Here is a 23,782-nt window from a genome sequence, read left to right on the forward strand (position 1 = left end):
TTAAATATTAGCCTAGAACAGTCACAGTTGACTTCATCTCACCATGTAGAAGGCAGGAAACGTGCTCTTGAGTAATTAGACCAGTGACATCTTGTCTTCCACTCTATCCAGATACTCTCTGGGTTCTAATATCGAGCAGCTTCATTTGCCTACGGGCTAAAATGTTTGGTGTTTCACACATGATGCACCTGATCAAGTCCTACTTTAATGTTCCTTTGTTACTGTGTCATTGTTTTATTTACACTCCCCAGGTCCTTTTGTCCCTCCCCCTCGGTCCCCCTGTGTGTGTGTGTGTCCCTCATCTCTGTGCAGATGGCTCTTTGTTGGTGCTTCACAATGGGTCTAAGGTCAGGGTGCCTCAATGCCATCAACACACTCAAACTTCTCCACTCCAGATGTCTTGTCTTGTAGTCTGAAATGATTTTGATCGGGCATCCGGGATGCTCATGCGTACATGGCTCCAGTGTGGCCTCTAACTAAGAGGAAGTTATAAAACCACAGAGGCAGCATCGAGGGAGCGGCGACCTCACAGGCTGTAAACGTGTTAACGGTTATCATGTTGTTGTCCGTATCTGAGCCACAGCTTCGTTCTCCTCACTAAAGCTTTTCAAAGGTCTGACTTCTGGCAAACTTTGGCGCTTCTGATATTTCTGGAACAATACAGACACCAGGAAAGCAGATCAGCAACCGAAATAGAAATGCTAATCCACCATCTGCCCTGTTGAGCCCCAAACCACCTTTGTTCATCATCAAAGTGCTGAATGTCATCCAAATGGTAACGAGAGACGATGCTCGTTCAAGACATGGGAATAATCTGTGAAATTACATATTTAAAAAAGTGATCTGCTCTCTTAATGCCATTTTCTATTGCAACACATGGCTGAACTTGCACAAAATTACAGATTACACTAACCTGTTTAATAAATGGTTCACGTTTTAAGTTGATTTCATTTATATGCCGATTATGGTGCTACAGAATTAAAATGCTGAACTTGATTGTGAGAAATACGGTGCTTTCTCACTGTGACGTCAGCAGGCAGGCCACCACAGGCTCCAGGAGCAGAGGGCCACGAAGGAGCAGGTAGACAGGAAGGCGGGAAACCAGAGGGAGGAGGAGCATTTCTTGCCAGGCCGAAGGAATTACTGGAAATTTCCACTTTGCTCTGTCGAGGCAGTTGCAGAGGTGGAGCTAAGAGGTGGCTTAAGATGGACATGAGTGTGCAGAGGGGAAACTGTTACTGCTCATTTAAGACACAACTGTTTGTTGATTACCGGGTTTATGCATCTTCAGAGGCACTTTACTTAATTTGGACAGTTTATTAGCCCTTTTGTCTGATTTTCCTTAGAATGCATATTAAATATTGAATGCAATATCAAGGAGACATTTCAACCACCACAGCCTCAACAATATCCAGGGCAGCAGGATTCCAGCGTCAGTGGAGGCCGCGCGCCGTTGTGTGTGTTTCTGTTCAATTAGATGCAGTTATTCATATCGAGTTTCCTGCTACATTATCACGTGTGTTTACTTTTACTCTTGGAGTAGTTTTTATAATTCTACAATATTGGTGTTTTTTACTGCTTATTCGTACGCTTATTTCCATTTGCTCGTTTGATAGGCTGCTATACTAAATGTAGCTGCAGACAGTTTGCCCGAAGCAAATGAATTAATGATTCTTAATAACAAACCGTTCACGTTACAACAGTAATCTTTAAGTAGAAATATAATTTACCACTGGAATGTTTACTTTTTATTCGCTGTAATCATATTAGTTATTTGTTATGCATCAATATTGTTACTTTTTTGTTTTGTTTAACCAATCATTTTTTTTATTAGATAGAAATGCACTGCTGTTGTTTTTTTTAAGTACACCGTGAGCCTCCGGAGTTCTTGCAGCAGAAGTTATGTATATGTCTTCATTGCTGTAAGAAATAAATGTACTTAATTGTGTTAATCATGGATCAAAAAATAAAAGCGTCCTCCCTTGCTGTGAACTAAACAGTCCCAGTGAGAAGTCATGGTCAAAGAGTTCAGCTTGCCCCCAACAATTCTCCCAATTATTGCAACACCCCCCACTCAGTCCTGACCTCTGCTCTTTTGATGGGCCCCACTTTGCTTCACCCCCCAACCACTAACATTCCTCAAGTCAGGTCAGGCCTTTGTCCTCAAGAAATAAAGATACCGTAAAATGAAGGTGCAGTGCTTCCCATCCTCTGAGCTGTTAGGACAGCAGGAACAGTTTGGCATTCAAAGTAATGTTTCCTCAGGATTTGGGAAACGATGCAAAATATATTTAAATTCAACAAATACAAAAAGACGTTTCTTTCACACAGCAATGCATTCTGTGGTTTCATATATTTTAATAGCTTAAAAAGTTTTCCGCTCCATACTCGTGGATCGTGTGGTAAACAGTCAAGTTCTTCAGCCAATAAGAGGTTTCGACAAAGCACTGTATTGTATCTCTACTTCAACTTTTCCTTTCCCTTAAATGCTCAACTTGCTGCGACAGTTTGCTTCTCATCTTTACCTGCCAATGAACAGTCCGGCCATAGATAGTTTTTCTTTGTAACAGATTTGTGGCACATGGAAATGTACAGGAAATGACCTCACATACACCGTCCCTCTCTCACTGCTCCCATTTTCCAGCAACAGAAAAAAGTGAGCAATAGCTCCTTTGAATTCTTCTCCTTATTCCTCATGTACGTGTTGTGAATTTGTGCAAACACTGAGGCCATTACTTTTTTTTTTTTGCTCCTCAGTCTCCACAGTATCTACATTTCTAAAATGAAACCGTTTATGCAATGCGAGTAAGAGTCCTTATCCTCAAGTGCAGTGACACTTGAGGAAACAGTTTTTTTTCTGTTTTTGCAATTTCATTGTACTTGTAATGCCAATAAGGGGCGACGGTGGCGCAGGGGTCGGCGGTTCAATTCCCAGCTCCGGCACATGTGTACGCTGTTGTTGTTTCCTTGGGCAAGACACTTCACCCACATTGCCTGTGTGAATGTAGTGAGCGAGTGAATGTCGGTGGTGGTCAGGCGGGCCGATGCCGCAAATCGGCAGCCTCGCTCCTGTCAGTCTGCCTCAGGGAAGCTGTGGCTACAGTATGAATAACGCACAATGTAGAGTGTCTTTGGGTGCCTTGAAAAGCAACATATGAAAATGCATTATTATAAATACATATTCTATACCATATGTAAACTTATGCTTGATGTAAGGCAATGACATTACCTTTATGCCTGTTATTCATGATTTTCTAATTACCTTTGAGACATTTTAGTGTTTTATTATGTCATTAGTATTAGTTACCAAGTAGTTTTTATGACACAGCAACAAAGTCATTTTATGTTAGAGACAGACAATAAACCACGTAGCCACACACCCATTTGATCTGTGAATTTAAATACAGCCATAATTATATTTCAGCGCAATCAGAGTTGAATGACTAAAGGGCACTTGCAGGTTTTCTCAAAATCAGTGTCTTGAAAGCCGGTATAGCGTGGAACAGATAACGGAGACAATGTGGGATTAGGTCCTTGGAGCTTCTAAAATTCGAGGCCGAAAGGAAACACTTCTGTCGAGATATCCTGTTTGGGTGTGTTGGCTTCAGGACACACACATGAGTAGGACTGTCAAGGAATATTTGAAATGTATCTCAAATATGTGTCATTTATGCTTCATACAATAGAGTTAGTTCGTTGCTCCGGCAACTATCTGATAACTACAGGTAAACTGAATATAATTACAGCTGGTTATGGGCAGAAACAATGATGGAGGAATTATACTTGAGGAATTATACTGCTGTAAGATTGGCGTGACTAATGCTAAGTGTAGATTTTACCCATGCTGCCCCCCCCCCCCCCCCCCCCCTTTGAGGCACTATAGGTACAAACCATTTGTAGGTTTGTCTTCACTTTCTTTGGGTTAACAGTTGGATGAGTGAGATGAGTGGTGGCAAAGAAAATTAGCCAGAAAAGTCAGAATTTATTACAGTTGTCAAATCACTTCATGAAATGCCCCTATGGCATTACATTGTTATTACATGGTGCATGTCATCACTTTTATTTGTTTACACATGAAGGTATCAATACATATTTGCAGGTTACCTCTGATCAGGATTAGACTTAACCTCAGACATAAAGTTGTTCGGGTCTTCTTCAACTTTGGATGGCTTTACTATCCCAGGAATAAACCATTACCATCACATTACCTGTACCTGAATGTATTCTATAAATGTTTCTCTACACAAACGCTCCATTCCTGTCTCTGATTGCAAAGTCTGATGTTTAGCACATTACTCTATCAAATATTTACAGAAACAGATATACGTTTCTCTTACTGACTGTTGTGTATTATGTACGATACTAATGTTTAAATAAACGTAATTTTTAATTGGCTTTCATCAAGTCATTGAGTGTATTCATATGAAAGAATTATTATTTACACAAAGGTCACATTTCAGTGTATTCTGAATTCATAAATGCTTCACCCATCAGTTTGTGTTGTATGCTACAAATTAATTACAGGAATCTTTCTTAAATTGATTAATTGTCTTCTACTTGTTTGGCTTACTTAATAAAAAATAATAAAAATGAAATGTAAGCCCACTTGAGCACTTAGCATTTATTTTCGAGTGTTAAATATAGAAAAGAGGAGTGGCCGCAGTTGTCATATCGTCGTTTTTTTTTTTTTTTTAATGTAATTTGATACCCCATCGCTGCGGAGTAACATCGCAAAGACAAAAGATGCCGCTCATGCGCACATGTTCATGCAACATTCACAATTCATCTCTCTACGGCAGTACTCTGTCGTCAGAAGACGATGGTCGAATCCTACAACTTTAATAAACCGACCATTTAAGTATATTGTTCGAATTTAGATTTTTTTAAAAATTAAATAAACAAACAAACGGTGAACACAGAAGGAGGAAGGAGAACTCTGGCGTCACAGTGCAGCGCTTTAAAGCGAGTGACCAATCAGCGATGAGGTCGCCAGTGGGCGGAACGTCTCATCGTGATTGACAGGTTATTCCTCCAATCGAATGCACCGGCGGTCGGCTTCCTCCAATCGTTGGCGGGATTTGCTCGCTGTACCAAACAAGAGTGGCTTTTCAACTAGCTCGAGAGAAAAGCGGGGAGACGGCGAGGCACCATTTCGATCTCTGCTCCGAGGACCGTCCGCACGGAAGTGAACAGCCGAGATATTAAAATATTCTTTGAACAGGAGTAGAATTTATCTACATTAATTAATCCAAAACCAACCATGGCCGAAACAGCAGTAGATACGACCACAAAGGTTTCAGAGGTTTCCGTAAAGGTGGGTTTAATTGATTTCTTTTTTTTTTTTTTAACTGGCCTGTGCAAAGATTTTCTCTGAACTTTTTGGTCAAGTTGTGTTTACGTTAACATTTGTCTTGCTAGCTTTGGTGAGATAGCTCGGTGACTCTGGGTTAATTGAATTGTAAATGGTAAAAATACGTATATTTACCTAAACGACGGGTATAGTGAAATACCGACAGCGCGACGCGGTACACGGGGCTATTTTAAATGTCGCTAACTAAACGCTGTGTGGATGGAAGTCCGCCGGAGGTGAAGTAGTTCGCTACGAGCGCCTCGCAGCGCAGACAAAGCGGCAGAGAGGCTGCAGCTGGCGAGGCGAGCTGCTGCTGTGGGCGGGAAGACGAGAGTATCGATACCGGTCCGTCACAAAGCCTCGAGTGAAAACGCGAAACGTCGCCCACAATGAGTCCTTGTTTCCTGCGATGTGGACTTAAAACTTCAGATACGCCAAGAAAAAAAAGAAATTTAATTCAACGAAACGCAACGTGTCGCGTCGCAAATGGAGTCTCTGCTCGGTCGCTCATTGTGTTAAGAGGCGTGCTCTTATTTTGTAGGAGCGGAAAGAGAAAAAAGAAGTGGAGGAGAAGGAGGTAGAAGAAGAAAAGACGGACAACGGGGACGCACCTGCGAACGGCACGGTGAGCGAGGAGGCCGGCCTCATGGCCTTTTGTCTCAGCGGCACGCTGCTTTGTTTGGGTTGGAGAGATGGAAAGTCCGCGGCCATTTCTGTTTGTCTCCGGTCAGAGCTTTACTCTGGAGAGTAAAACGAGCGCACCCGTGTGTCTGACCGTGGGAGCATTTTACTTGTGATTCAGTGTTTTTGATAATCGTAAAATGATTGTGTTGTATGTTTGTTCCTTCTCTTCCTGCAGAATGGTGCCGATCACGGTGACAAAGTGGAGGAACCTGAAGAGGAAAGCAAAGATGGCGATGGTGTGTTCATAAAGAGCAGTTTACCTCCCCGCATTTAACACTTTATTACTGGCGGCTGGTCCCTTAGAGCCTCAAGCCTGACCTTGAGTTGACGGCTACATTTTGATGGATTAGTTCTTCCGTGAATTTGTCCTAATTACACTCAAACGGGTATAATTTATGAAGTTGACAAACTGTCCTGATAGGAAAAGCGGAGGAGGCGCCCCCTGCAGAGGATACCGACGCACCGCCTGTGAAGCGTGCGGCTGAGGAGGAGAAGGACGAGGTGTGTTGTCCAACCTGGCAGATAAAACCAGTTGATTTTTTTTTAACGTGATGGCAACTCTGCGGAACCTTGATCTCTTCTCGTGCGTGTGTTTATTCTTATTAGGAAAAAGTGGATACAAAAAAGCAGAAGACGGAGGAAAACGGCGCCGCTAAAGAGGCGGAAGTGGAGGCCTAGGTCGGCGGCCGGCTCCTGTCGGCACTGTCCTACCAGCCTGGTCAACGTTGTGTGTAGAGCGTGTGCCGTCTGTTCCTTTTGAGAAACATTTCATTTTGTTTGCTCCCATGTTATCACATTGCACTGGAGTCCTGAGAGAGATGGTGGCCCTGCATCCTTTTTTATGAAATGTTATTTATTGGTCTTTAAAAGGAGCTTCTTCTTCTTTTTTTTTTTTTACTTGTATAAATGGGGCCGCGCCATGAGATCAGTTTTGTTCATTTCATGAGGGTTTTATATCGGTATGTTGGAAGCGCAATCTCTATTATGCCAGTGCTGACCAGACAATTCATTCATATAGGCAGCTGCTCATGTTGACCGCTCAGATTCACTTAAAAAGGACCAAAGATAAGTTTTAAGCGGGGGCTAATGGACAGTTGTTGTTGAGGCAGAATGTTTTGTGGTGAGCTGCTACTTAATCCTTGGCTTGGCTGCCCTGTTTAACGTCACAGATGGTGCAAATGAATAAAGGGGGCTCTGTCTTGCACCTCCATGATAAGATCCCTTGATCTTGTTTTATGCAGGCAGAATTTGCATTGTTAATTAACCCCTCTTAAATCTTAAGGCTTTGGTCGTTTGTTCTGTATGCATTCCACGCAAGTTTGTACCATTTATACTTGTTTATCTTGCGTTAAATGAGTTTTGTTTTATGGCTGAGTAGCCCAGTTTTGTGTCCCAAGACTGCCTTTTTCAGAACCGGAATAACATTTGTTACTTCAGCCACTGCTTTGTATATTCTGATTAACAAATAAAATGTCTTTTTACTTAAATATATGTTTGCCTCTGATGCCGTTTTATAGATCATTACTGCATCTTAATCATAACCATCGCTTTATAAGTAGGTGATGTCACTTGACCCAATTTTTCTAAACATGGAAAATGGCTGTCTCATTTGCAGGAAGGAACAGGAGTCCTCTCACTTGGTAATGGAAACGGGTCCACGCAAAGAATTTAGCTGAGATGTCTCCTGGCGCCACCATGTGGTGTAAAATAAGATTGCATGACTGAAAATAATTGACACATGAATCCAACGTGGCAAAACGGTTGTTTTAGTTTGAACTGAACCCTGGATAAAAACGTGTTACAGAAGCATTGCTGATATTCAGCGATAGGTGGTCAATTATTTTTTTGGAGCTGCAACCGCAGGATCCATATACTTATTGTTTCCCCAGAAACACTAGCATGTTGTGCATTTTAGGCAGCAACTAAGACAAAGATGAGGTTCTCTGTAAGCTACTAAATCACAATTGTAGATTGAAAACTGATCATATGCTGAAGATAAAATTATTTTTTGAAAGCCCTGAAGTCAAACTTATTGCCCGTGTTGAGCAGAAAGTTTGCCGTGGCACAACAGATGTTTAAAAACAAACAAGTGCTATTTTTATGAAGGAGGGGATCAGATTTTTAGACCTCTTGTAAAAAATACCTGGCTGAAACGATTACGTCATTGCAACAGAGATGTGCAACAGATGGCTTCGGGGTCGTGGAGCAGAAGCGTATAGTAGCTTCATCATGCTCTCAAATGACAAAATAAGCACTTGCTGTTGGTCGTGTGCCCCCCCCCCCCCCCCCCCCCCCCCCACAGTCTTTAAACGCTGTCCACCTTCAGGGTTACCCACTGTTCACATGAGTCTTCTCCCTGTTTGCTGTTCTTCTGTTTTGTTCGGTTTCCAACTGAATGCTGATTCACACCCCAGTTTCAACTTCTCTTCCTGATAATGACAAGAATCAGTCATTACAATGGAATGGCCAGGAGGAGGATGACAGCTCAAGGCTTAGAGAGGGCCCACCGGTACACCTTCGTGTCTATGAAAGTGTGTGTGTGTGTGTGTGTGTCCTATTACATAGCACTGTGTGTTGATTAATTGAGCATTGTTAATTTGGGATTAACAATGAGTTAAAAAATAATAATAATCACCCAGCAACTGTGAAGTTTGAGTTAGTGTTGTGGTGATTCTTGTAGTGAATGAAAAAGTGTTGAAAATTGTGAGCAATGCAAAACCTTTAACGATTGTGAATGAACGTTTAGTTTCATGTGGAGAATACAATTTGGCTAAAATATAGTAGGAGAGATCTGCCTACGGTTGTGATGCTACGATGCTAACTCAGAGAAACAGGCAGGCAGACGTTCTCTTGGCCATTAGGTAGCAAAAACAAGACGTGAACTTCAAGGATTTTAAGAGATTAGAATGGAGCTCATGCAGATGTTTGGCAACTGATTAACGGAGGGAAGAGCGAAGGTTAGCCTGAAAGGGAGTGGTCAACCTTTCTATTCTGAACACTGACAAGCAAGAACATATGATGCCAGATTATTACATCAAATAATCCGACATAAGGTATACATACACAGGTATACATTTGTCCCACGCTGCATTCAGGAAGGTCACGCATTTTGTTTGCTAAGGTTATGATGCAATGGGAACACTGGACACACACGGGTCATGTATACGCGTGTCACAGTCGTGGCCAGTGTCTGCCTCTCTGTCTGTCCAGCTCTGAGACTAACGGTGCTGATCAGTGTGAGACAATCTATAGAACCGTGCTGATCAGTGTGAGACGATCTATAGAACCGTGCTGATCAGTGTGTGTCAGGCTGTGAACGCCAACCAGGTGACAGTGTGAGGTAAAGTAAATTAAGAGGCTCTTTTTTTTGGTTTTTTTTAAATGTGCACCAATAGTGGCTGGGTCTCGCTTTCGGGGGGCTCACCCTCAGGGGGGGGCAGCTGGTACACCACGCAGAGAGAGGAGTACAGGCAGCCCACGAATGACATCAGGCTTGAAAAGTACATCACTCCCTGGGCCCCACCCACCAGTGAGGTCAGAGGTCCCATCGCCACAGAGACCAGGATCTGAGCCAGGAAATACTGGCAACTGAGCAGAGAGATGTCCACCCCCATCCCTCGTCTGGTCCCCTCCTCTGATGAGCCACAGAACTGAGGAACATGTGACATGACATAAGTCAATTTGTCGCACCATAAAATCAGTAAAAAAGAAAAAGCTCCACATTTTGAGAAATGCTCTGATTCACTTTCTCACAGAGACGCTTGCTCTCTCATATCTGTGCACCATCTACAGAAGAAGCTACACCCAGCATCCCACTGTGCTACGCTTTGCATTAACACTTGGAAGAGAAGCAGCAAGATAGTGGTAAAAAAAAAAAAAAAAAGATTCTGGCCACCAGCTACAGCTACATCTAATCACAAAAACAGGATGCTCGAAAATGCTGATTATTGAACTCTACAGGTTGTGATAAGCATATCCCTTATTCAAGCCTCACCAGCTGTTGGCTTCATTTACCTGTCCACCACATCGCATTTTCCGAAAATGACGAACTGTTTAACAGTGATTTAGGTTGATCCGAAAGAAATTCCATCAAGCAATGACAAAATGACCCGACATAGTAATCTGTTAACGTATTAGGGTACTGACCTGAGGGCTCTGGTAGTACTCACATAGGAGAGAGTAAGGCAGAGTGCACAGCGAGGAGAAGAGCACCCCATACGTAGCACAGAGAGACAGTACCACATAGAGGTTGGTGGAGAGTGTAGCAAGGCCGGTGCCCAAACCAAATGCCAGGTAGGCGAAAAAATATAGAGTGCGAAGAGAGAAACGCTCCTCCAGTTTCTCCAATATGGCTGACAGGTGAAGAGGAAACCCCAGAGAGGCAAAAGAAACAACACATGCAAAGATTTAGCACGAGTGGCAAAAACACTCGAGCGACACTCACGTCATAGACATGATATGTTACGAGCGTGTCTTACCTGAGTAGAAAGCAGCACTGAATGCATAGATGCACATGCCCCAGCAGCCCATGCTAACGCCAGCATTATAGCGTTGGTAGGCCTCAGAGTCATGGGGTGCCTTTGGGTCTCCTTTAAACACCACCTCCCCCATGAAGTCAGTGTAGAAGAGCAGCATGCCCTCAAAGGACAGCCAGCCTACAGAGAGCCACAATGCATCAGCTGGAAATAAATGCACACAAAAGGAGTGGTGGAACACAATAAAAGTCGTCTCACCTAGAAAATGGTTAGTGCACAAACTTCGGAGGGACGGCGGCATCCTGTAGATGGCTATGCACAGCAGCTTCATTGACATTTGGGATTCTCCCGTCTCCGCGTTCTCGCTCAGATCGCTCTCATAGCGCACGCCGTTCAGCAAAATGTTGGCGACCTTCGCCAGAGGAAAGGGCAAACAGTGTTTAAAAATGCAGCATTTACGACGGACGACGCCGATTCAGTCATTTTTAAATGTGTCCCGACCTGCTGCCTGAAAGTCACAGTCCTCCTGCGTCCATTCTCCAGCCCAACAATCTGTGTTGCCATAGGCGCCTCCATTAGCGCAAGACTTTGGGGTCGCTTCAGGATACTAGCAGAAGAGCCTTGATGTGACCCGACACCAAGCTCTGCCCCAGCCGTGACCTGAGATGGTGTATCTCCCTCAGGCTGCAATGCCTCAGCATCCTGAGCTTCCCCAGTAGGTTGAGACGCAGCATCATCCTGGGTCTGTCCCACAAGATGTCTCCCTACCTCGTGTGGAGAATCGTTAGGATGAGGGTAGTCTCCTGGAGGCAGGAGAGCAGCGGCAGAGTCGGAGGTCAAGGCCTGTGGCGTCTGACCTGTGTGGCAATCTATAAGCACGCTGTCTATATAGGAGGTTCCTAATGAGGAAGCAAACTCATTGATTCCAGTGAGTGAGTTGTCTCTACTAATAAAGCTGCCATACTTTGGTGTGAGGGGGCTCAGGGGGGATATGGGGCTAGTGAGACCAGCACAGAGGCGTGCATTGGCACTGCAAGAATGGGAAAGAGTGTCAGTGTTCGATGCATGAGACTTTGCAGAGAAACTGTAGCCGTAAAGAGCATCCTCGTCTTCCTCGTCCAGTCCCAAAGTTGAACCCGGGGGAACAGGGGGAGAAGGAGGAAGAGGGAGGCTGGGGCTTTTTAGGTGGTTTTTGCTAGAGTTTTTGTTTGGCTGGCTCTTTGGTAGAGGCCGTTCGGGGATACTCATCAGAGTCATGGCTGTAGCGATCACCAAGGTGACACTTGTGAACATGTATATGACACGCAACTGGCCTCCCATTGACCGTCCAAACTGTGTCTGGTCCCAGTTGATGCCACCAACAATGTAGCCAAATCCACCTCCAAGTCCTGAGGAGCATAATCGAGAAGCACCTTAGTTACTGCTCATGACTTGAAGCTTTGTTTTAGTTATTTCCAATGAAATGCTGAAAATGAGAGCCGTCGTCTCCCATGCTGCTGTAATGATCAGCAAACCCAGAGGTTGTGACTGAGCAACGTGCGTTCTTGCCTGCTAGTAGTGCATGGATGTTCAGCCCCCGATCCTGGTCCTCTGGGCTGCACACGTCCATCATGTACGCGTGACTTGGGTTGTCAGCTGAATCAGCGCTGAAGTCCATCAGAACCACACCGCACACCGTCAGAATGATTCCCCACTTGTGGTTTGAGGCTGTGTCTGCCAGCAAGCCACCGATGTCCCGCCCGTTCAGCACAAAAGACAGACCAACCAAAGCCCCTGTTGTGACGAAAAGTGTAAGTGAGACACTGCTGTTGACCATTTACTATAGTCGTATTCGGCTTTATTAGTCATAATAAGGAGAGGCTGTGGCTTAGGTGGTAAGAGTGTCGTCTCCTTATCAGAAGGTGGTTGTTAAAATGTTTCCAAATCTACACGTGGGTGATGCAGGTGCTCCTCAGGGAAGTTTCCCTACAGCCATAAGTCGTTTTAAATGTTATGTAACTGGTGCTTATTTGGTACAAAATGACTGGGGTGCATGTCCTACCTATAGCCAAGGCAAAAATAAAGGGTCTCCTTCGCCCAAACCGGGATGTGCAACGGTCACTCCACGCTCCGATGAGAGGCTGAACGAGAAAGCCTGAAAGCCAAATACAGAGAAAGGAGTTCGAGTACAAACAGTTTTACGTGACTATCACTACTCAGAAATAGCACGATCTACAGCATCTCACGACACCCAGGTAGGCATCTCGCTCTCCGGTTCTCTTACCCAGTATAGGGCTGATAAACCACACCAAGCTGTAGAACTGATCAGGCAGGCCCATCTGTAGAAGCACAGGAGTCACATAGGCTGTCTCCATGGCGTAGCTGAATTCAATACCAAACAAGATGCAGCCGTTGAAGAGCAGCTCTTGGAAGGTGCGCCTCGGGGGAAGCTCGCTGAGGTCCAGTTGGTCCAGAGGGCAGGGCGTGTTGGGCGGCGGCGGCGGCGAAGGCCTTATCAGCTTCCGATGCTTTGGCTGCCTCTGGAAGTTGTTGGCTCTGTGACTCAGGTGCCGAGTGGTGGACGTTGGGAAGCTGGCGGTTTTGGGGAGCGAGCTCCTCCAAATACCTGCCTGAGATGTGGATAACCTCCCTCCTGGACTCGCCAAAAGGGGGTCACTGGGGGTGCCCATGCCTGGGGACGACATCTCTCACACCAGCTTACGCTGCAGCGCAGGGAAAGGGTTAAAGACAGTTAAAAACCCGATATCATATCAGAGGTCATTCAAGATCAACGCAATGTAGCATGTGAGACGCGATGCTGATGGCAAACCCCACAGCAAGAGGATACCGCAGTCATCAGCAACAATGGCCCCCGCGTCGACGGGCGCGACGCGCTGCAACCAATGCGCATGTTAGTGGTGTGCGCAAAAACGCGTGCGTGTGTGTCCGGCGTGGCTGTCTGACTCCCGCAGCAGAGGATGCGGCGCATGCAGGCTCTGAAGGAGCCCGGCTCCTTTTTAATATTTCATAGAGGGGGGGTTAAAGCAGGGCAAGGATGAAGGATAAACATCTGACCGACGTTTATCCAATATGCAGTCACGTCCAGCAGATCAATTCATTCATGGGTAGAATTATTGCCCCCCCCCCCCCCGATTTGACACGATCGACCTAAGATCAGATGAAGCAGGCGGTAGAATAGAAAGATGCTGATAATTAGCCTACCTGACCGGGGGAGGCTCGTCACGCAGCGCGTCATGCTGAACAGGCAGGCGGTCCACGCGTTTCGGGTTATAACAGAATAGATACGATGAATTGCTGGAGGCATGGTTGCTGTTTTGTTTCCCTTTTTCGTGCAGTCATCCCCCCCCCCCCCCAGCTCTCCCATCCGTCCCCTTTCCTTCCCCCTCAGCTCCTCTCCTCCCTTCGCCTCATCCTCCCGGTCTCCCCCGTGACGTCACGCCCCTCCCTGCAACGCGGCGAACTGTCTCCTTAAAAGAAAACCAGTCTGTGTCCACAAAGGTCCATCTATACTCTGCTGCATTATAACATAGATTTCCTTTGAGGTTTCATCAGGGCCGTTACTTGTATTAAAACCTTCCTGGGGCACAGGAGAGATGCTGAGCTCACAATAATCATCACTGCCATTGAGCTACATCTCCTGAAAGTGATACAACAGAAAGTAAAATATAGATATGAATCTTTCTGAAAATATTTAAAGATATATTCTGAACATTTTCATCTTATCTTTATTGTGAAAGTAAATGCCCTCGCCTGCATGTAGAAGTAATGGCAACGCCTAAGGTTAATAATTTTGCATGTTGCAAAAATAATTTATAATCATAAATATCTGTCACCTTTGGAGCAGTTTGGTTGAATGCATGCTGCACTTCACTATCTACCTTATGCAGCTTCTGAATGTTTTGGGTAAAGTGTCAGAGCTTCTGGATTGCAGCTCAAATAAATCAGGATCCAGATTCGTCCACAGTCAAATATACAATATTTTCAAAATTCACAATGTGAGATTTTTACAAAAAATACATCAAAACGGATTTGTGCTGTGGTAAAATGTGTTTACCAATGTATGTTCAAAATGCAAGTGTAGCATTTTGTTAAATGAACTGATAGAAAATCTCTACAGAGGTAAGAAGGTGCAAAGGAGTGTTGTGTTTATGAAACAATTTTTACAAGCCAGTTTCTGTTGAGGGTGATTTACAGATATGGAATTTATAGGGTAAAATCTTGAAGTAACTATTAGTTACAGCTGGTTTTTTTCCTGAAATTCTGTGATTAAAGAATATTTAAGCACATCAAACGGGACTGAAGTACAGGCTGAACAAAATGGCTTTGCTAGTCTCAGGATTTGATAAATCACAAGCAGAGGGGCAATAAAAGCAATAAAAACCCGACAGAATCGGGCAAACAATGGACATGGCAATAATTTACCTTATACCTGTGACCTCACCTGTTGCACAAATTACGCAACATGAATTGTGAAACAAAGTACATTTTCAAATAATCAGTTACCATAGTGTGGGAATTGATTCTATATCATACTGGCGCAAAGACTTTATTATACAAAGTGTAGGAAACAGTAACCAGTGTGAGTGCAGCTCGTTAAACAAAACAAAACATCACTAATGACTCTGCTGATGTTGCCTCTTTAAAGACCCGCCTACTGTGAATATATTGTGCACTCCAATTGGCTGGTTCCCAGCACCAGCTGAATGTGATTGGCTGTCAGCCGTCAGTGGGCGTATCAGGATGCAGCTGTTTCGTAAAGGCCTTTTCGACATTTGGTCCGTGTGTAAATCTCTTTGTCAGCGCGTTTCCTCTTCACTGTCCGGGTAGAAAATGGCCAAAGTCGACCTCGGTCAAGTCGGCAAGAACCTGTTGAAGAGCGAAAGTGGAGCGGTAAGCGAATTGGGCCGTGGGAACTGTTTATTACCGCTCGGCATGTATAAATGTTGTCATATGACGCCTCCGTGACGTATCGATGATCTGAATCAGATTTATCGCCTGTTTGTTTCGCAGCGCCGTGGCTTCTCGCTTTGAGCCGTTTCCCTGTCTGTCCTGCTGCAGAGCGTGGCGCTGCAGTCTTTGTGGCAGGGCCAGCCGGTGGTCCTGTTCTTCCTGCGCCGGTTCGGGTGTCAGGTCTGCCGCTGGATGGCGGCAGAGATCAGTAAACTGGAGCCGGAGCTGAGAGCCGGCGGCGTCGCTTTGGTGGGCGTCGGACCGGAAGAGCTCGGCCTGGAGGACTTCAAAGAAGGAGGCTTTTTCAGAGGAAGTAAGTGTGACGGAGTTTATAATAATAGTAATGCAGTAAAAAAAAAAAAAAAACCTGCACAAATGGGATTTATTTATTTGTTTATTTGAAAGGATAAAACCCCTTGAGATGAAACCATCTCGTTTTCAAAACAACAAAAAAGAATTAATTTATTTTCTATTAATGTCTTGTTTTCCTTTTATAATTACACACGTTTTTAAATATAATTTTTGTTTTTAACATACATCTCGTGGGTATTTCTGGTTTGGAGCTTTTTGTCCCTCCTGGCTCTCTATCCTATGTTCCTGCTTCCCCTCAGCACTTCCTGTCTGTGAACGCGCTGTGAGGAGCAGGGGATGAGAGTGGATGTCTGTCGTTGTGAGATTGTGTGTAAGTGGTTGTCTGTCAATGTGTGGCCCCGTGGATGCCCTGGTGACACATCCGGGGTGTACGCAGTCCAGCTGGGACAGGCTCCAGCCACACCTGTAAATCCACAAGGCAGACACAACATCGACGATTGAGGTTGTCTCGTCTACAAATGGATGACATTTGTCCCACTCTCGGTATTATTTCAATTGAAGGCCGTTCTCCTTGTGTCACCTGAAGCCTGTGAAAATGATCCGGTGAAATTCAATGTCTTGGCCACAACTGAAATGTTGATCAGATTTTGAACTGAACAGATCTGTCGCCGATCACCTTGGGGAAAAATAAAAATGTGCCTGCATGATTTGTTTTGCAACGTTTGGCTCTCTAATCTATTGATTATGCCACAAAGAATCAGACTTCAGCCCTTCACCCTCCACAGTACTTTTCTTGCACTTTTCTTTTAGGTATTTATGTTGATGAAAAGAAGAAATGCTACCAGGATTTAGGCTTCAAAAGGTGAGTCCAGTAAATCTCAAGTTTCTTGCAAGTTTAGAGAAGCTGTTTGTTTATAGCAGTGACGGCTCTTTTCATATGTCACAGATTGTTTGTTTAGTTTTGTCTTTATACATAGAGCTGCAGCTTTTAGTTGGTTACAGATTTGTCAGTTATCAGAAAGATGATCTGCGTTCATAATAATGAGATTGATTCATATATTGTTTTGTTTTTTTACAAAGAAACAAACGAAGGAGGGGATTGTAATCCATCCTTTGGCTTTCCTCTCCAATCTCTCTCAGATATTCAGCCATAAGTATTATCCCTGCAGCTATTGGGAAGCGAGTACGAGATGTAGCTGCAAAGGTCTCTGTATTCATAGTTTACAGCAAATGGGGGTGAAGTTGCTGAGATCCAGGCTGACCTCTGACCTCCTGATTTCTCTGCTGTATTCAGGCCAAAGCTGATGGTATCCAGGGAAACTTCTCAGGAGATCTGCTGCAGAGTGGAGGCTTGCTCATTGTGGACAAGGGTATGGACCGTACATGCCTGGGGGGGCGGGGGCTGTATTAGCACAGGTCTGTCTTGTGGAACTGAGCAAGAGAATGCAGACAAGGAAGGATAGAGGAGTATGTTACTGATTAATGTGCTCATTTAAACGAAGATAAGATTTTTGCTGCTTGTTCTGAGCCAGCGTTGGTCCTCAAAGCTTATTTTCCAAATTAAATTCCACATGGATATAAATGTGTAGAGTAAATATAAAGTAAATCGAGGTGTTTTGGATAAATCTGGTATTTATGAAAGAAAATTATGACTTTTTATAACAAACTGAGATTATAATAGTTAAATTCAACAAGCTACTGTCTCTGTGATTTCTCCTCGATTTATTCTGCTCTACAGGTGGAGAAAATGTCCTGATGCACTTCATCCAGGATTCCCCTGGAGACCACCCAACTCTGGAAGACATTTCCAATGCTGTGGGCATCTCAGCTACAGTAACCCCAGGGGAGAGGCCAGTGGTAAGACATGCCACAAACAACAACATCCCATAAAAACAGATTTTAAAACGTTTTGGGGCCCTTCTACCTATTTCTTTGCTTCCCTTTTTCAACTTTTGTATTGGGGCAGGAAGGTGGTCTGTCTTCTGTCCCGCCCTGCAATAAACTTGCGACTTGTCCAGGGTGTGCCCCCCCCTCTCACCCAATCTCAGCTGAGATAGACGCCAACATGAATCTGTGACCCGGATTCGCGTAGGCTACCGAAGATGAAACGATTATACTTTTTGTGTCGTCTTCAAGAAAATGAATGCATTTTCTGTTGGCACTGAGGGACATCAGCTGCATGGTGAAGGTTGAAATGGACGCCAAGGTCATTGTTGTGCTTCCCGAAGGACACTGAACTCATGACCCCTCTTCCATTCCCTTTTCTCTCGCTGGGGATCCACCCATTTTCATCCTCTTCATCTCTGTCTTTGACCCACAATAATCCAATTTCCTGCAGCGTTGTTAACCCACGAGACGTTAATCCGGCCTTGACCGATCCGGTATCACTTTCTTAAAATCGAAATGCCACATTCTTGGCTAGAGTCCAACCCTATGCAGAATGTGATCAAAATGTATTGATAACCATTCGCAATCATCACCAGATGAACAAAATACAAACATCAGTGATGACATATTCTCTATCACGTGAAGGAAAGTGTGCCCATGGCATCCAGCACGTTGCCCTCAAGGAAATTTCAATTCAATTCAGTTTTATTTATATAGCGCCAGATCACAACATAAAGTCATCTCAAGGCACTTTACAGGATTAGCAGGGAAAGACCTGCAGGGAAACACAGAACCCAACTTGACCCACAAGAGCAACGGAGGCAAGGAAAAACTTCCCTTTAACGGGCAGAAACCTTGGACAGAACCTAGGCTCATGGTGGATGGCCATCTGTCTGGCCGGCTGGGTTGAGAGAGAGAGAAAGAGAGAGAGAGAGAGAATGGCAGGTCGGAGACGAGTCAAGGAGATGGATAGGGAAGTGATAGTGAGACAGAGCAGGAGCAGACAAAAACTAAATGCTAATGCTAGCGACGTGGACTTCAGTGTTGAGGGACACAGGTCCAGGTTCTGCAGCACCACGGACAGAAGGACCTGAAAGAGAGAGAGGGACAAACAGCGGGAGAGAGCGAACAAGACTACGGGGAATAGAGACATATTGCACACATCTATTTATAACATAAATAATCAGATAAAGGGGGAGGAGCTCAGTGTGTCATGATGTTAAGCCACCAATGCTGCCTAATGACAGCAGATTGATTATACTGATTACTGCATTGATTAGTTATAAGGTTTGTTAAAAAGGAAAGTCTTTAATCTACTCTTGAACATAGAGATGGTGTCTGTCTCACGAACCAAAACGGGGAGCCGATTCCACAATAAAGGAGCTTGATAGCTGAATGCTCTGCCCCCCTGTCTGCTCTTGGAAATTTTTGGAACCACGAGCAGGCCAGCGTTTTGGGACCGCAGGGTCCTAGTGGGGCAATACGGGATAAAAGGTTGTGTTTTTTTTTTTTCTTACCCCAAATCACATTTCAGTTTCCATGATGAACAGCAGATTTCCCGATGACCTGTCTGAAAACCACGAGACAATATCACTGGAGCCCTTGAACTTAGGAGCAGGAGGAGAAGGAGGAGGAATGGAGTATCTCGAAGGAAAAGTTTGTGCAGAATGTTCTAGAAGTAGTTATTGGAGCATGTTGCTGAAGGAGATGAAGAAGTGATGGCCAAGTTTGGGATTCAGGACAGGAACTTAGAAGGACAGATGGTGGTGGACTTTGCAAAAAGGATGGAAATGGAAGTAGTTACCATTTATTTCCAGAAGAGAATAGAACAGAGGGTGACTTACGAGAGAGCAGGGAGGAGCACACAGGTGGACGACATCTTGTGTAGACGGAGCAGTTTAAAGGAGGTTGGTGACTGTAAGGTCGTGGTAGGAGGGAGTGTAGTCAGCCATCTGCAAATATTACGGTACATTGTTGTTTTTATTTACTATAAACACAACTGGAGCAAGAATGACGATTTCTGTTCTACTTTAGGTTGGAAACTGTGACTAAATTGTACTATTACTCCTGAAGAATCCTGTCAGCTCTTTGCAGATACCCAGTTTAGTGATTTGGGATACTAAAATAATTTCCGTTCAATCAGGAATTATTTGTACTTTTTGCTGGTTATTCAATTTGAATTCTACTAGAAACCACATTCCCCAATAGAAAGGAAAGCTTTTAAGTATTCCTTTGCAGTGTCGACGGTGATGATTCATTTTCTAGAGATGTGGGAGCGGATCTGTCCAATGAGATGCTTTATTTATTTCCATGCTGTTAACATTATATCTTATTAACAAACACATCTAATTTATCTAGCAGCTGGTAATGAGCTCATTATTTGATGTTTTAATGTCTCTTGCAGTGCAATGATGACGTGTGTACACGATGATGACGGATCCATCCATACCTGATGGGAATGGAGATGGTGGAAGTACTTTCATCAATCAAAATTCTAAAGTGAACATAAAAAGCACTGCCAAAGGGTCTTCTGATTTTGTTCTTGCATTATATTCAGGCTCTGGGAGGAACGGAATACACAGAATGAAAATCGGAGTTTAAAAATAAAAAACTGTATTCAGTTAGAGTAAAAAATGACATTTGCTGGAAATGGAAATTAATTAAAAGATGATATTAAAAAAAAATAAAGAACATTATTCATCCAGTTCTCACAGAAGTTACATTATGCATTACTGTAATGTAAAAAAGTTTTAGTTTTTTGTATCAAATGAAATTATTTAAAAATCAAATCAATGCGGACAAAAAAAGTAAAAGAAGCTGATGAAGAAGAAGCTATACAAAATGTTCACTGATTATCTTCATATATATTGTGAATAAACTACTACGAATGGTATCTTCGTGTGTATTGGTATGGTGTGTTCTTTATTGTCTTGTACGACAGGGTTCGATGAGTGAGCATCGGGCTTTTGCAATCTCTTGCGCCGCCGACTGCTTTCTTCTTCGAGAAGCCACAGAAAGCAAAGTTGCAATTACAAGCAGAGTTAGTGCACATTAAACACACACAGATAGGAATGACAATGCTGCACTGGGAAGCTGGGGCCGGGGTGCAGCCACAGAAGAGAGTCGGGGAGGACAGATGAGCCGGAAGGGAGGGAGGGGTGTTTGCGTCAGTCCTTTTGTTTGTTTGTTTCAAGTTTGTTGAAGGAATAAATAAATAATAGCACAATTTTAAAAGAAAAATTAGAGGATCAGTAAAATTATATTTAAAAAAATCACCTTGAAATGGAACAGTATTTATTTTTAATCCTTCACTAAAATCACTAATGTAATAAGAGAAGAGAGTTGAGTATTACCAAATTCAGTATGATTATTGATTCAGGTTGATTCATGAAAAAGATGGATGATGAATAAAGACTACAAGTTCCAAATTAAAAACAGTATGAAGGCATTAAAGACTGTTATTTTTGGTTGGGGGATTCGTCCCAGCTTGTCTGGGAGGAAATCTGTACATCATACAATTAAGATAACGGACGGCATTAAAGTGGCATTTTACTTCCTAAAGCTGGTCTGATGTCTGCTTCATGACAGGCATGATCAATAAGTGTGCTGTATTAGAACTCCTATTCCATCCTGATTCTCATGATCAATTTAAAAGGAGCGTTGATTCATGCTCCACTAATAAGATGCGACTCCAGCATCAATAACAAACATTAAGCCTCTGGGTGCTTTTAGAGGTTGACGGTATCACAAATCACTTTGTTGCGATATAAAAGATTATCTTAATTATCTTTCCTTTACATAACTATTGCTTAATCGATTTTTTTTCTTTTTAAATGCATGACATTAAAATGACCCTTTGAACAAAGAGACTGAAGAGCCCATCCATTGATACAGTCACTTTAATGGCAGTCTAGATAATTACGTAGCAATAACATTCATAAAACATCTTAAACATTTTGGATTTTTGCAAAGCAGCAATGTTATTTCTTAAATATTCACATAGACAAATAAACTCCTATGATTGACATACTGCTGAAACACATTCGTGTATAACAAAGATGCATTTGTACTTGTCCGGTGACTTCATGTTAACAAGAAGCAATACTTATGCTAAGAAATGTACTCTGTCTTGCTTACATAATTTGAATCCTTTATATGTAAATACTGCAGTATATAGCAGAACACTGAATATCCACAATAACACATTGTAGCATAGATTTCGTACAGATGTGTTGAATGTTGAATGTTTTTTTTTTCTCATTTTGAACTAAACCAGACAAAGTGTCTGCTGCTGCCCTTGAAGCAGTCGACAGACATTACCCTGCAAATGTAATATATCCTTGAACCTGTCATTACAAACTCATCCGGTTGTTTTAAAGAACAGTCTGACAATTTATGAAAAATGCTTGATTGTTTTTTTTCCAGTTGTTGTTAATATTACTCTGATGTCGATATGTTGAACAAAGATATATCTGATTAGCTTCTGTTGATTGCAAAGAAGAGAAGCAGGAGAAACTGATTACCTGATTCTACACGAAGGTAATGGAATTAATCTCTGTAAAAGAAAAGCATTAAAACTATGCAGTAGTTAAAAGGAGACAAGCATTATTGTCGAAGATCTTTTGGAACAGAGCAGACGGTTAGTTTAACACTTTATTTTTTAATATGGATTAGACGGCTGAGTTGTAAGTGTTAGCAAGGGAGGTTTTGTTACTGCTTGAAAATGCCATCCTAATTCTAAGGCAAGAAGAAATGCTTTTTTTCCTGCTTCATTCAGCACAAACAAGTGGCCGGCCGCTATCTTTCATCCTCTCTTCTCACTTAAGGCTCTGCTTTGATTCTTTTGCATCTCTTAATGATAAGCCCCATTGTTCAGCGTGTCTGCCTGCGGGCTTGTGGCTCGGATATAGCCGTCACCACGCCGCTCTGTATCCTTTCATCTCAGGCACTGATCAATGGGAATCCAGAGGGCAAACCACTTCATCTAAAGCTCGCCCATGTGAGAGTGGCTCTGAGGTTTCTTTTTGCCGACCCACCAGGCATCTAATGGCTGGCTATGCTTCGACGCTGAAAGTCTTCCAATTGCTGTGAGACGATAAAACGTTTTCTTTTATAAATCCATCAGCACATAAAGTCAAACTGAGATATCATGCAAGAAGACATTATAATTTTATATAAATATAGATAGTTGTCATTTAACAAATGACCTATACCAAGCCAAGTATGACAATTCTTTAAAATCATTGAAGGTGGAATGTGTAATCAGTCTAATCACACAACACTGCTGTGAGTTGTAACGGCAGGAACCAATAATGCAATAAAATTACATTCATATAACTTCATCATTATTATATATTTTCTTTCTAGAAATCAAGATGACACCAATATTAGAAAACATGTTTCTTTACAGCAAATCCTTATGACGTACAGTACACATACAATTCTACAATGATTATAGAGCAACAATAAAGAACAGATTGTAAAAGAAACTTTGGAGAGAAAAAAAAGTGCTTCAACAAATATTAAGGAGCTTTGTAAATTTTATATATTATCCATTCTCAAAGTGCAAAACGTTAAAAGCAGAAGCTCTCTCAGAATGTTAATTTAAGGCTAAAGCTGCAAAGATTTAACAGTCTTAAAGTCTTAATTTGTTCCATGTAACAGTGAAATGACCAAACTCTTAGAGTGTGACTAATTCTGCTGTGCATTTACTTCAGCAAAGTGAAGAGCTTTCATTTCCTTTATTCTCTTCAGTCAAACTTCGATTTTCTCACGACAGTTTCTTCTGAATTGGCACAATGTCTTAAAAGCAATGCACCAGAGGAAAGAAACTAAGGCAACGCAGTGCCGAATGATAATGGAAAAAAATCACAGGAGCTTTCTTTTTAGGATTAGTTCAAGAAAGACTGGCTAGCCACAGAAACCTTTAGTGTTTAAATACTTTGTATATTTTTTGTACCCACTCACTGTCTGTTGTGGGATGTAGCAAAACAAGAACAAGTAACTTGAGAAGATACTCGGGAAAGTTTAATTTTTTTTGTCATATGCAAGCTGCAAGATATCGGGTGAACTATTCTTATTTAATGAAATACAACAAGAGTATATGAAAATATCGGTGTCATCG

The 23,782-nt window shown here is 42.9% G+C and overlaps 3 protein-coding genes across 3 annotated transcripts; 2 read left to right on the forward strand and 1 right to left on the reverse strand.

The window, feature by feature from the left end:
- Positions 1–5,135: 5,135 nt before the first annotated feature.
- On the forward strand, positions 5,136–7,510 carry si:ch211-222l21.1 (prothymosin alpha). The gene is made up of 5 exons (XM_068742871.1): positions 5,136–5,314; positions 5,892–5,975; positions 6,210–6,270; positions 6,456–6,535; positions 6,641–7,510. Exons 1-5 carry the CDS (start codon positions 5,261–5,263, stop codon positions 6,710–6,712), a joined length of 351 nt encoding a protein of 116 aa, XP_068598972.1. The 5' UTR covers positions 5,136–5,260; the 3' UTR covers positions 6,713–7,510.
- Positions 7,511–9,411: 1,901 nt separating this feature from the next.
- On the reverse strand, positions 9,412–13,193 carry slc45a1 (solute carrier family 45 member 1). Its single transcript, XM_068742713.1, has 8 exons — positions 12,773–13,193; positions 12,551–12,643; positions 12,058–12,282; positions 11,011–11,897; positions 10,768–10,921; positions 10,513–10,689; positions 10,181–10,386; positions 9,412–9,684 (listed from the first exon to the last, which is right to left on the reverse strand). Exons 1-8 carry the CDS (start codon positions 13,191–13,193, stop codon positions 9,412–9,414), a joined length of 2,436 nt encoding a protein of 811 aa, XP_068598814.1.
- A 2,058-nt stretch (positions 13,194–15,251) lies between these two features.
- On the forward strand, positions 15,252–20,543 carry prxl2b (peroxiredoxin like 2B). Its single transcript, XM_068742620.1, has 7 exons — positions 15,252–15,399; positions 15,568–15,772; positions 16,582–16,633; positions 16,912–16,975; positions 17,066–17,141; positions 17,510–17,628; positions 20,063–20,543. The coding sequence occupies exons 1-7, from the start codon at positions 15,340–15,342 to the stop codon at positions 20,087–20,089; spliced, it is 603 nt and encodes a 200-aa protein (XP_068598721.1). The 5' UTR covers positions 15,252–15,339; the 3' UTR covers positions 20,090–20,543.
- Positions 20,544–23,782: the final 3,239 nt, after the last annotated feature.

This window comes from Brachionichthys hirsutus, chromosome 8 (assembly GCF_040956055.1).
Source record: "Brachionichthys hirsutus isolate HB-005 chromosome 8, CSIRO-AGI_Bhir_v1, whole genome shotgun sequence".
Taxonomy (NCBI): Eukaryota; Metazoa; Chordata; class Actinopteri; order Lophiiformes; family Brachionichthyidae; genus Brachionichthys; species Brachionichthys hirsutus.

Excerpts from the sequence above, each read along its gene's own strand:
- si:ch211-222l21.1 (XM_068742871.1), top strand. The coding sequence starts at position 5,261 with ATGGCCGAAACAGCAGTAGATACGACCACAAAGGTTTCAGAGGTTTCC. Across the intron at positions 5,315-5,891 it reads TTTCAGAGGTTTCCGTAAAG|GAGCGGAAAGAGAAAAAAGA; the intron begins GTGGGTTTAATT and ends CTTATTTTGTAG. Across the intron at positions 5,976-6,209 it reads ACGCACCTGCGAACGGCACG|AATGGTGCCGATCACGGTGA; the intron begins GTGAGCGAGGAG and ends CTCTTCCTGCAG.
- slc45a1 (XM_068742713.1), bottom strand. The coding sequence starts at position 13,193 with ATGTCGTCCCCAGGCATGGGCACCCCCAGTGACCCCCTTTTGGCGAGT. Across the intron at positions 10,922-11,010 it reads CTGTGACTTTCAGGCAGCAG|GTCGCCAACATTTTGCTGAA; the intron begins GTCGGGACACAT and ends CCTCTGGCGAAG. Across the intron at positions 10,690-10,767 it reads GTGCACTAACCATTTTCTAG|GCTGGCTGTCCTTTGAGGGC; the intron begins GTGAGACGACTT and ends GGCTCTCTGTAG.
- prxl2b (XM_068742620.1), top strand. The coding sequence starts at position 15,340 with ATGGCCAAAGTCGACCTCGGTCAAGTCGGCAAGAACCTGTTGAAGAGC. Across the intron at positions 15,400-15,567 it reads TGAAGAGCGAAAGTGGAGCG|AGCGTGGCGCTGCAGTCTTT; the intron begins GTAAGCGAATTG and ends GTCCTGCTGCAG. Across the intron at positions 16,634-16,911 it reads CAGGATTTAGGCTTCAAAAG|ATATTCAGCCATAAGTATTA; the intron begins GTGAGTCCAGTA and ends AATCTCTCTCAG.